The 13,662-nt window shown below is 32.6% G+C and overlaps 1 protein-coding gene and 1 pseudogene across 1 annotated transcript; one reads left to right on the top strand and one right to left on the bottom strand.

Annotated features, from left to right (window-relative positions):
• The first annotated feature begins 2,958 nt into the window (after nucleotides 1–2,958).
• On the top strand, nucleotides 2,959–8,789 carry LOC146927073 (putative protein S-acyltransferase 14). Its single transcript, XM_085700464.1, has 7 exons — nucleotides 2,959–3,434; nucleotides 5,109–5,328; nucleotides 5,422–5,513; nucleotides 5,763–5,886; nucleotides 5,962–6,047; nucleotides 6,660–6,725; nucleotides 8,023–8,789. Exons 1-7 carry the CDS (start codon nucleotides 3,225–3,227, stop codon nucleotides 8,140–8,142), a joined length of 918 nt encoding a protein of 305 aa, XP_085556590.1. The 5' UTR covers nucleotides 2,959–3,224; the 3' UTR covers nucleotides 8,143–8,789.
• Nucleotides 8,790–9,316: 527 nt separating this feature from the next.
• Nucleotides 9,317–10,752, bottom strand: LOC146927074 (lectin beta-1 and beta-2 chains-like; annotated as a pseudogene).
• Nucleotides 10,753–13,662: the final 2,910 nt, after the last annotated feature.

Genomic DNA, 13,662 nt, shown 5'->3' on the forward strand with positions numbered 1-13,662 from the left:
AAAAAGTGCTAAAACAACCATGGTTAGATCAAAGACAATAAATAGTATATTGGTATTGCTTATTTAAAGCAATATATATCTAGTATACCTAACTCCCTATCGATTTTGAGAAAAGAATTAGATAATAGTGGTTTTGTAAAAATATCGGCAAGCTGACACTTAATGTCAACATACTCAAATGTCACATCTTTCTTTTCAACTTGATCCCTAAGGAAATGGTGTCGTAACTCAATATGTTTAGTGCATGAGTGTAAAACTGGATTTTTTGTGAGATTAATAGCACTAATGTTATCACACTTAATTAGAACACAATCAAGTTTTAAATCATAATCAAGTGGTTGTTGTTTGAGCCATAAAATTTATGAGTAACAACTACCGGCTACCACATATTCAGTCCCAGCAGTAGAAAGAGAAACATTATGTTGTTTTTTTACTATGCCACGAGATTAAACAGTTTCCAAACAAGTGACATGCACCACTAGAGCTTTTCAGATCTGATTTGCAACTGGAAAAATCAGAGTCGGAAAACACAACTAAACAGTAGGCACTCCCCTTTGGATACCATAAGCCAAAATTGGTAGTTCCGCTTAAATACCTTAAAAAGAATCACAATTTTTAAATGATATTCCTTATATTATGATTTATAAATGATATTCCTTATGGGAAGCTTGATATCTAGCACACTTATAAACACTAAACATAATGTCAGGCATACTTGCAGTCAAATAGAGCAAGGAACCAATCATACCACAATACCTTTTACCATCAACATCGATGTCAATTTCGTCCTTGTCAATTGATAGAGCTGAAGCCATTGGAGTGGGAATTGACTTGCAATACGTCGTTGCCACCCAAGTTATGAGAATGTCATGTGATTTGAAGAAACTTTTCCGTGATAACAATCATATATATTATTTTCCTTTTGCCCTTATATCTATAGCGTTGGGCTCCAGTTGGACTTGGACCCTAGCCTGGAGTGGGACCTTGACCCTGTCTAGAACATTTAGTCATTATTTGTTAGCTAAGTTTTTCTCCATATCGTTTGAGTTTGAATTCAAGACCTCCAACACACATGTTATCCCATAGCTCAAACATATGAAACTCAAATACTCTAAACATGAAGACATATTCATGTCAGATACGTGCCATATACCGATACTTTGTGGATATGCACCCATAAAGTATCATAATTACGTTTGAAAACTTTTAGAATATACTTTATTGGATATTTCACATATACACATATTTTTAAGACACATTATGAATAAGTATCCTAGAAAAGATGAAGGGTAAATAAAACGTGAGACAATGTTGTGGAAATTTAGTTGAGATGTATATGATTCAATTTGGAACTTGGATTAGTAAAATTGGCTCTCAATGAATTAGACTTATGTATTATGTTTTTAGTGGATGGAGATAATTAGAGAGAGATGTGTCAATTAGTCAACAAAACTTTTTTTGAGTTTTTTTTTGTCTAGTAGGTAGTGACCGGAGCTCACAAATTTTAAATACGGAAAAGTGACATGTTCGGGGTTCGAACCCCGATCCCTGCATATATTATGCATTGTCCCTATTAATTGAGTTAAACTCACGAAAACTTTTTCTTTTAATATGTATACGAAAACTATACAGTTGCTATTTTGATCACAAATATTATATTATATTTTATAAAATTATGATTTTTATAATCATATACTAATTAAGAGTAATCAATACATATTTATGTAAAATTAGTTTTATTATCATGCTCTCAAAAGAAAGTTTTATTATCAAAATTTTGTTAACGTATCTTGACCGTATTGTGTCCTAAATTTTGAAAAGTTCGTGTGTTTACGTATTCATATTGTATCACACCCACACTACATATCCGATCTTCATATATTCAAATTAGTTGAGCTATATAATCACTTATTGTAAACATTTTTCTTCTGATATAATACTATAAGTTTGTTCCCTAAAAATATTAAACCACAAAAACTCTACTTTCTACTTTAGTTTTAATTTTAGGTACAATGATAACATACAAAAGATTTGAATCTCTCATGTTTGGATTCACATCTATTCACACACCATGAATACCGTAAAAAGAAAAAAAATATGGTGCAAATATTTTCCTTTTGATAAACTCGTCTATCATTTTCCGTTAAGCTTTGAAAATGTCAAGTCTTATTATAACTCACCTTCTAGATTTTATTGACCAAAACGAAGCAACTTTAGATGCTTACATCACCTATTTATTACCTTATTATTAACTGTTAACTATTAATAGCAGTATCAATCAACAACTAAACTAACTAATTTTGCAAAACAACTCCACTAAGCAATCAAACCAGTTACTATCTTACCCAACAATATTTGAATGAGATAACACAACTATCTCTTAGCTTAACCAAAAATTTTAAGTTCAAATCTAATTTTAAAAATTCAAACAGTGTTAAATCTCATTTATATTTATCATCTATTATGATTCTATTTAGTTTGAGAGAATATTTTCAGCAATTTTTGTTTTATGCTATTCAATTTACACCAATTTTTTTTACAAAATTTACACCAAAAATCTTAATTACTTTATTTTATTTATTTTTGAACAAGTAATTTAATGGTTAAAAATTTATCCATAAAGTAAATAAATGAAAAATCAAAATTCGAACGCCGACTCAGCATATAAAATATGATATGCTTACCAAAAAAAAATTCTTAATTACTATTCCTATTCTATTATTAGATAATTTCTTTTAGGGATGTTTTAATTATTTTTGGTAATAATATTACACTACTTATAGCTAAATAACCACCACTTTCCTTAAAAATAAAATAATAACCACCACCTTAACACTCACCAAAACCTTCCTAAAAAAATCTTCAAAAGAAATATTCATTGTATAGAAGTTAAACAAAAAAGAAAAAAAAAATAGTTTTTTATTCAGCATAAAAAGAAAAGAAAAAAAATTTAATAAGAAAAAAAAATTCAACATTTTCTGAATCTCTTTGTTTTGTCCACTTCAATCTTCTTCTCCACTCCAAAAATCAAAATCCCCAAATTCTCAATAAACCCTAGATTCACCAAACCCATGACCCAATCAAAAAAATTCTAGCTCCGAGGTTGTTCTTGTCGGTGTTTTTCGTGAAAATTGATGATTCTGCTTTGTGGGGTTCTTGTGAAAATCGAAAAGTTTCAAACTTTGCATTGAGATCGAAGTGGGTTTTGGTTATTTTGATTGATTATGCATAGATCTGGAGCTACGATGGCATGGAACGTGTTCAAGTTCTGCACAGCTTTACGAGGACTTGGTTCGATTATGATTTTGTTGGTTCTTGGTGTTGTTGGTGTTACTTATTATGCTGTTGTTATTACCAATTATGTTCCTTCTTTGTATAATGGAGGGTTTGATTCTCTTATTGCTGTCTTGGTTTTGATCTTGTTTCATGCTTTGGTAAGTTTCAATCATGCTTTTAATTTTATTTGAATTTGTTAGTGTTTTGGTTTGTGAATGTTTTTTTTATCTGTTTTTGATTTGTTTGAGGATGTTTAGGATATGATGTTTGTTAATTCATTAGAATTTAGCTTGTTGACTTAGGGATCATGATGATTTATAGGGTCTATTTGATGGGTTTGAGTGTGATACTATGGAGATGATATTGAGAAGTGTGAATTTTGTTTGAAATTAATGGAGAATAATGATTGTTCCGTTGGAAGTTTTTATTAGTTGGGAATCCATTTGATTTTAGCTTTTGCTGTCGGATTTGGAATGCGGCGTAGAAATAAGAGGTTAGGTATCTTAATTGATGCATTATTTAAAAAGTGAGAAGTAGTTGACAAGGTTTTAAATGCGTTCGTGTTGTTGTCTTGTCGTGAAGTTTGAAAAACGACAAGTAGTTGTCAGGGTAGTTGTGTCGCGGTTGTGTCACGATGCTTGACTTTGTGGAAATTGCGATCAGGCATGGATGATGTTGTCATGATCTTGGTAACAAAATAATGGTTGTTCTCTTGAAAGTGTTCATTAGTTGGGATTTTATTTCATTTTAGCTTTTTTGTCAGATTCTGAATGCGGCATAAAATAATGAGGGGTTAGATATCTAAATTGATGGTGGTTATTCGAAAAGTGAGAAGTAGTTGTCAGGGTTTTAAATTGCATTCATGTTGTTGTCGTGTCGTGATGCTTATTCGAAAAAGAACAATTAGTTATCAGGGTTTTAAATTGTAGTTGAGTCGCAGTCGTGTCACGATGCTTGATTTTGCAGAAATCGCGATCAGGCATGGATGGTGTTGTAGCGATCTTGGTAACAAAATAATGATTGTTCTCTTTAAAGTTTTCATTAGTTGGGATCCCATTTCATTTTAGCTTTTTCTTTCAGATTCTGAGTGGAATGTAGAATAATGAAGTGTTAGGCATCTTAATTGACGGTGGTTATTCGAAAAATGACAAGTAGTCTTCAAGGTTTCAAGTTGCATTTGTGCCGTGGTGTTTATTCGAAAAATGAGGTGTTAAATATCTACATTGATGATGCTTATTTGAAAAATGACAAGTATCTGTGAAGGTTTTAAATTGCATTCGTGTCGCGATGCTTATTCAAAAAATGAAAAGTTGTCATCATGGTTTTAAATTGCATTTGTGTCGCGGTGCTTATAGGAAAAATGACAAGTAGTCATCAAGGCTTGAAGTTGCATTTGTGTTGTGTGATGTAATGTGTTCGTGTCACAATGCTTATTCGAAAAATGACTAGTAGTTGTCAAGGTTTAAAATTGCATTTGTGTCGTGTTTGTGTCACGATGCTTGATATTGCAGAAATTGCGATCAAACATGGATGATGCAGTCACAATGCAGTCATGGTGGAGACATAAAAAACCATGACATCTGGACACAATCACGATCACAGACTGTTTTTTAAACCTTGGTAGTTGTTTAAAAATCTGAGTTACTGGAGGATGTTTCTTCAATATATTTTTTCCATAAGTGTTTCTTCTGAAGTTTATCCACACAAGCTCATGCAGATGTTCAGCTTTCGTTAGACTTATTTGATTAGTTTGATTGATTAATGAAGTGTCGTTTATCTGGTATGTGAAATAAATGATATGCTGATTAAGAATTTTCCTCTTTATTATGCAGTTGGTTATGCTATTGTGGAGTTATTTTTCCGTAGTTTTTATTGACCCTGGAAGTGTACCTCCAAACTGGAGGCCCACAATTGATGAGGAGAGAGGAGAGGAAGATCCATTAGTTGGGTCAGAGTTCAGTAACATGCAGAGTGATCCATCTAATCAACGGATCCGGTATTGTAGGAAGTGCAACCAGCTCAAGCCGCCTCGATGCCATCATTGTTCAGTTTGTGAGTTTTTTCGCACAGAAAAGTTTCCGTTTTTTGTAGTGTCACATTTAGAACGAGACAACTTGATTTTATTCCTTTTCGGTTTGATATCAGGTGGGCGATGTGTGCTGAAGATGGACCACCATTGTGTGTGGGTAGTTAACTGTGTTGGGGCTCTAAATTACAAGTATTTCCTTCTTTTCTTGGTATGAACACTCAACTAGAGTTACTTATTTGTTATCCAGTTATTACTTTTATGAATGATATTATAATTATTTCTGACTTGCAATGGTTGTATTTAACGTCTCCAACTTCCTGAGACATTAAAGTAAAACCAACAACACCAAGAACCAATATCAGTATTACTATAACATTGATATTCTAAATTTCTTGTTTTATTTATGGTGCCAATAAAAAATACTTGGTTAACTTGATCTGATTAAATCATATTGCAGTTTTATACTTTCCTTGAGACGTCCCTAGTGACTGCATCGTTACTGCCGCATTTCATAGCATTCTTTAGTGATGGAGAAATCCCTGGAACACCTAGCTCTCTTGCTACAACTTTTCTTGCTTTTGGTAGGATCTCTAACACTCCGTTCTAGATTTTGATTCCATCTGTGAGTTTATGTAACAATGTTGGATTACCTGCAGTTTTGAACCTCGCTTTCGCATTGAGTGTGATGGGATTTCTGATCATGCACATATCATTGGTTGCTGCTAATACAACCACTATTGAGGTAAAGTTTTCCATAAAAATGAACTTTTTTGTATTACTTGGGATAGTAGATCCCCTACACCTTATCCAACTTTCACCCGAAGAAACTGTTTTGCTCCTTGTTGAATGGCAGTATTTAGGTCCTGTTTGGATAAACAACTTACATAAGTGTTCATACCACAAGTGCTTATCATATAAGTACATATGTATAAGTTATTTTTTTTACAAGCTATAAGAGATCTCAAACAGTTTTTATATACTGTAAGTTGCTTTCCTAAGCTCTCTTAGAGAGCTTATGGAAGTGAGCTGAAAAGAGATTACGGACATTTCATTAGCTGTTTCTATAAGCTCTGTCAAACAGTCTCACAAATGCTTAGCTGACTTTAAATTATTAAGCTCAAATAAGTCCATCCAAACAGTCCCTTAGTTGAGTTTAACTTGTTGAAATATTTTTGATACCTGAACTAGTGAAATGTATCCTCTGTCACTGAGGTAAATGCTTTGTGTGAAAGTGTGTTGCAAAAAGATTACTGTATTTTTCAATATAATACTCTCATATGCTTTTCCATGTTGTATGGACTTTTGCTTATGTGAAGTGGATACTGATCAATGGTTTGCTCTTTGTTGTGAGCAGGCATATGAGAAGAAAACTACACCAAAATGGCGTTATGATCTTGGTCGTCGGAAAAATTTTGAACAGGTCTGTGCTTGTTGTATTGTGTTAACATTGTTTTGTCACTTTATTTTTATATGTTCTCTAATCTGTATGGGGTATTTTCATGCCAACTTCATAAAAAATATTTGACAAATGGTGTAAATATCAGTCAAATAAACTCGTTATGAGTCAACAATCTAGGCACTAATGACTAAGGAGACTGGATGTTCAATTAAGTTTTTTGATGAGTAACTTAAGTATGCATGTGGGAAACAAAACTCGGACTCTTTCTCTCTGATCTGTATATATATCCCTTGTCCTGTTGCTTTTTATTAGATTTCTTAAACTTTTGATATTTGATCTTTCATAGAGTGTTTGAGAGTGATTCTTTAGCTCAATTCTATTTTCCATTGAATGAAAGTTTGTTACAAAATCTTAGAGGAATGATTTCTTATATAGCAATCCTAAGCTTACTAAATTCTGTCAGCTGTCAAAACTGGTATAAATTCAGTTTTGGACAGTTACAAGGTAGTTACAGTTAGATTCTGCAGTTTTCTAAATGTTATGAATTAGAGTTAGTTGAGCTAACTCTAAATCTATCCTGTCACTTTCCAAGATGTCATAATTTGTAGATTATCTATCCTAAATAATCCAAGTAGATAATAATACTTGCTGAAATGTCCAGTGTATGTTAAGGAAGTTTCTAGCTATGAAGCACAGACACAAACACCAAACGAGACACTGACACCGAGATGTTGACAGTGACACAAGTACTTATATAATGAAGTAACCGAATGACATGTGTCTGTGTCAGCTTAGGCTCCAGTGTCTAATACATCATCATGCAATTTTATTTGTGGAAAGAGAATGGCTTTTCTACACACTAAGATGAACTAGTTTTTAGTTTTTACACAATTTTGCCACCCTCGTTTCCCCCATGTGTAAACTTGTGCTGTATTGTAAACATAATTTCATTCAGATTTTTAGGCCAGCCTCTTTCTGCAGATGTGATCTGTATAATTTTTTGACTCGATATCTCTTTATGTTAGGAAGAGAACTAGATATTATTGGCATAATGATTTTTGATATATGGGTTGAATAACAACCATATTTTATGTTTCCATGGAAAAAAGTAGGAATATTTTTGCTCTAGTCTTGTTGCAATTTAAGTATAGACACTTGCATCCTGTATATTCTTATATGTTATACTCATATCCTAGATATATAAAGTACAAACATTTTGTATATTCTTATTAATAATTAATGTTTTTGAAATAGTTGGTTCATAATCGAGATCATTTTGACCCTTACATAATGATTTATGTTGCTTCTTTGATATCAGGTTTTTGGGACGGACAAGAAATACTGGTTCATTCCTGCTTATTCAGAAGAAGATATTCGAAGGATGCCAGCTCTACAAGGTCTCGAGTATCCATCAAAACCCGACTTCGATTCCCAATAGCTGAAAAACCATAAGGGCATATTTGGTTTAAGTTTAATGTTTTCATTTTCTACTTTCACTTTTATTTGCAAAACTGTTCCGGTTTTCACTCTGTTTCAGGTTTCAAACATTTGTAACGAAAACATGTTTTTCGTTACGTGTACAAATCTTTAAAAACAGGAAACAGAATTAACATCGGGACAGTTTCAAAATAAAAGTGAAAAAAAAAAAAAAAAGAATCAGAAAATGTTTTTTCAAACCAAACAGAAGTGTACACATCATGTAACAAAAGGCATATAGACTCTGAAACCCTTTACTTTCTCACTCATACAAATCCGGCTTGTAAGTAATTCTGGGCTCCAAGCAATTCATCTGCACAAACCTAGTATGATTTTTTTTATGATGTTACTTAGAGGTGCATGTGTTAAGTTGAAATGGAGGGAGCAATGAGAGGGGGAAGTGTGAGGCTATGGTTTGAGAGGCTAATGTTTAAGTTTCCTTATAATGTTAGAATTTGTTCCCAAATCATTGCAATTCTCTTCCTTCATTTTCTTCTATTCAATTCTTAAGAAACTAGTAGCATTCCAGTATTTGTAAAATATTTTCTCATATTGTAGATTATCAGTAGTCTGAATTTAATTAATGCCAATGAGTTGTTAGTCAATGAATTCATACATTTCCATTGAATTAGTCCTCTTTATTCTTTATTGGTTTAAATGTGTTATTGGTCCCTGCACTTTCATCAGATTTTGGTATTGGTCCCTGCACTTTTTTTTGTTTGGCATTGGTCCCTGCACTTTGTAAAAATATTGGTATTGGTCCCTCTGTTAACTTTCTGTTAAAAAAAAACACAAAATTAACGGAGTGCCACGTGGCCCAATCATTTCACGCCACGTGGCACAAATACCAATATTTTTACAAAGTGCAGGGACCAATACCAATATTTTTACAAAGTGCAGGGACCAATACCAATATTTTTGTGTTTTTTTTAACAGAAAATTAACAGAGGGACCAATACCAATATTTTTACAAAATGCAGGGACCAATTCCAAACAAAAAAAAGTGCAAGGACCAATGCCAAAATCTGATGAAAGTGCAGGGACTGAAGGCATATTTAAGCCTTCTTTATTTTTATGATAGAATGTCCACTGAATCTTTTTCCACACCATCTTCAACCTTGGGAAGAGACCAGGTCATCATCCATGGGTGTTAAACGTTCACAACTCTCAATTATTTTTCAAAAATAAATGAATCATACCCACACAATAATATCTTTGGAAAAATAAAATACTAGAGAGAATTAAAGGGGGAATGGGATACTTTGAAATCACTTTGTAATGGATGACTACCTAGTTAAAAAAAAATAAAATCCATTCAAACTCACAGTTTCCAGGTTCCATAAAGAGAAACAAGAAAAACGTAATAGATACTTCAATGTACAAGGAAGAGTTTTAGGGTTTTGTGACTGAGCAAATATGGTGATAGACTTAAATGTAAATGCCTGCAAGAAGATCTAATTACTCGCTTCGAAGTCAAGTTCCTACAATCAATTTTCATATGCCGCTGAGGATAGTGCTTCGTCGTCTTCCAGTGACAGAAAGTTAGTTGACGATCACAAGTTAACTAAGCAAGGGAACAATTGGATTGACAATTTTGACTCATTGGCCAGTTTAGGGGTGGAGGCTCATAATGTATATTCACTTAAAAATGTATAAGCGGATGATTGATAAAAACATAACATGACATAATAATACATAATAATCATAAACACATGATAACGATCATTATTTCCATAACATTCTTATTATTTAGTTTTCTTATAGATTGAGAAAACTATGCAGAAGCTTGCATGGAGCTTGAATGGTGGTTTAAAATAGAAGAAAATCGCCATGAAAGAATATCATGAACTGAAAAGTCACCTCCAGTGGCAGCTGAGAAGCCAACCCTAATCCACTCAGGAAGAACATCCTTCACATTCACAACATCACTGAGTGTATAAATACCATCCTCAGTAAATAAAGTAACACTTAACACATTAGTAGAAGCATCAAATTTTATCAGAACAATACCCTCTCCACCATCCCTGAAAACCCATGGTTTAGTTGTTGTAGACCTAACACAGTTTACATCGATTCCGTTATGTCGATCTCTTGGATCCCAATCAGAGTTATAATATGTGTCAAACTCAACAGCAACGGTTTGAATAGATCTGTTGTAGTTTTTGTCGTTAAAAAGCCCTAGAAACCCTCCACCATCTTGAGGTTGAGTATCTATTGGTGCAAGAAAGAAAGTAAAACCGTCTGCAACATTGCCCGTGTCAGGTGCAGTTATGATGAAATTGAAGGATGTATCAAAATGAGCAACTTCTCCTGTTTTGCTATCCCAAATGTGGATAGGTTCAGAGTACAGTGCTCTACCAACTGAGCTACTTTTTGCCTTGTTGAGTTGTAACTTGTTTCATGAGGTGATATAAGCATCACCTTGGAAGATTAGATTGTTTTGATCTTGGGAAAAATCTAGCATGGCAAAGGAAGTGAATTCTGTTGAGTTCACCTTGTTGAGTAACAAGATGAGGAAGAATGTTAAGAAGATAAGGGAGAATGAGATTTGGAATATGTTGGAGGACGCCATGGTTTATATTTAGTTATGATTTAATTCTGATGTATGTATATATAGTTGGAGGAAGCCATGATTTTTTTTTGTCAAGTAGTATAGTGGCCGAAGTTCACACATTTTAAACACATTTTGAGAAGTGTTCGGGGTTCAAATCCCAACAGCTGCATAATACGCAATGTCCCTACCAACTGAACTACGCTCATAAAGACAGAAAGTAATGATTTGAGTGTGTGTATATATAGTGTTCAATGGCTAATATATCAAAGTGTCAGTGCTACAAATCGTGTGAGAAGGAATGTATTCAGCAATCTCTTTCTAACACTCTTTTTTTAGGGAAAATTCAATAAAAATAATACAATTAATTGCACTTTTCCCTTATTTTTAAAACTTACTAAAATAGTCTCTTTTTAAAAATAAAAAAAGTCAGACATTTTTGTCTCTCTATTTTCACATTTCTTACAATTATGGTCCTGCTGACCCATGTTCTTTTGCCAAAGTGATTTTTTTATCCCAAAAAAAAATATGATTTATTGTTTCAATGTTTTTTTTAAATTAAAACACATTTTTTGGCGTCAAAAATCATCATTTTTAAGGCAAAATATTATTTATATTATATAAATAATATATATTCAAAAGAATAAATTCTAATCAAAATAACAAACATATTTTACAATTTTCCACTACTTGATTTTATTTTATGAAATCATTGAATAATCAATTTATTATTTATGTCATCGAACACATCTCTCTCAACATAAATCATGAATACGAATATAGTTTTCACAATTCTTCATAACATAAAAGACAACCATTAATAACTTCAAAAGTTTCTAGATATAAACATATAAATTTGTAAATTTCATAAACTTTACACTAACCGTATATTCTAATATTTACCACTTGACATTTAGAAAAGTAATATCATCAATAATATAGAAAAGAAGAGGAAGAATCAGGGATTGAAAGCAAAAGTTTTTTAACAAGGTAATAAAAGAATTTTTTTTTTTTTTATGAAATATGAGTTATACATAACATTTACGTAGATATTTTTCCAAACTCAAACACAAATTCAAATATTTATCTTATCCATTGTAGATATTTTTCTGGATGTCCAACAGGCTTATACCTAATGACATCCCTACCTACTGGTTCTTTTTAATGCAGTCAGTGAGTCTTCAAACCACGACCACTTATTACTTAATACTACTACTTTTTTTTATTTTCTCGTTCCACACAGCTAAGTGATGTGAGTCATTTCCTATGTATTAATGCCAATAATTCAAAAGTATTGTTTGAGTGCCACACGATGCTAATTAACCAAGAATGACCATAGTATCCAGGTATTATTGTTTGAAGTGTCATTTCATATTTATAATTGCCAACTAAAAGACGCATGCATTACACACGGGTAGTTCAATGTGATGTTCTATTCAATATTTTTATTTATTTTATTGTAACAAGTTGAAATAATGTAATCTATGTTAACCACTTATTTTGAAATACAATTCCAATAATATTTTGGAGAGGGTACAAACCATTTAGGATTTGGTTAAAACGCTTCTTAATTCCAAATACACAAATTTAGTCACTCATATGATCTTTCACGTCTTTAATAAATGCTCTACGAATAATACAATGAATTTCTTCAATTAAACCCTTGTGTTCAACTATAGTTCGAAATTCACACCTTCCATCGCCTTTAACATCCAAAAAAAATTCAATAAATGTTTTCATGAATTTTAGCATATGATCAATAGGCTCTGGCTTTAGAGCCGAGTAGACGTTGGAATTGGACAACATGATAGATTATCAATAATCTTTCCTTTTATGAAAAGATGGATTTGTTTGTGATGTTTGAATATCGAGAAATTAGGAATCAACAATCTTCCACAAAGATTGAACTCGACTAGTCAAAGCATCATTTGGTGTAGGTTTCACCCTTTTTTGCGCTCTTGGTTTCTACCTTTTCTAGAGGCGGAGTCAACAAAGTCATTACTAGTCATTACTAGAAATGCTAGCTGATAAATAACCTCCTTGCTATGTAGTTTCAATTTGTAAGAGAATTTTTTGAGACGTTCCTAAATTTCATTTCACTCATCCATGTCAGAAAAACAATCTTCACCCTCTTCTTTACTGATACATAACCTTTTTCAATGGGGGTTTATCCCACCCAATTGAATATACTTTTTGTCATGGGTCTTCATAGAAAGAATACATGCACAAGGTAACTCATAAGATGTTATGATCACACACTTCTTGTCATGGGTCTTCATAGAAAGAATACATGCACAAGGTAACTCATAAGATGTTATGATCACACAACCACGCTTTTTCTTATCCGTGCAAGTTTTCTTGGAGTGTTTTGCTCTCTCAAAAATAAAGCTCAAGCCAGCTGTATAAACATTACCCTCCAACTCAGTACAAAAAGTTGTATTTGTATCTATGCTACAAGACGGTACAACTCCCTATATCTATGTGAACTGCCCCTCCAACATATTGTGTATTGCCTCCGAACATGTAGACAACTCTCACACTATTACTCAAATATAATATCTTAAGTGGCAACTTCATTGTTCTTCGAGCAACCCTAGAATTTTTAAGCCGCTACAATTAACAAATATGAACATAGTATGTATATTGTATTCATAAGTACATATGTATATCTATTTGTATGTGTGTTCTATGTATGTGTTACCTACATTAGTCAAACCTTGGTCATTTATATATAATTCAAGCCATACCTTGGCATTAATTTTTCAGACACATGGACAACTAGTTTAATGAAATGTTAGGTTGAACTAGAACAGTGATGGCAAAATTTGGTTTTTACATGACTGATAAATCTGCACTAAATATTGTTGATATTGTGGGGAAAAAACAAAGAGTTGGAGAATGAGATTGCAATAGGGTGAGTGACCAATGATC

The sequence above is a fragment of the Medicago sativa genome, chromosome 4 (assembly GCF_051527215.1).
Source record: "Medicago sativa cultivar Bolivia chromosome 4, Bolivia_mono, whole genome shotgun sequence".
Lineage (NCBI taxonomy): Eukaryota > Viridiplantae > Streptophyta > Magnoliopsida > Fabales > Fabaceae > Medicago > Medicago sativa.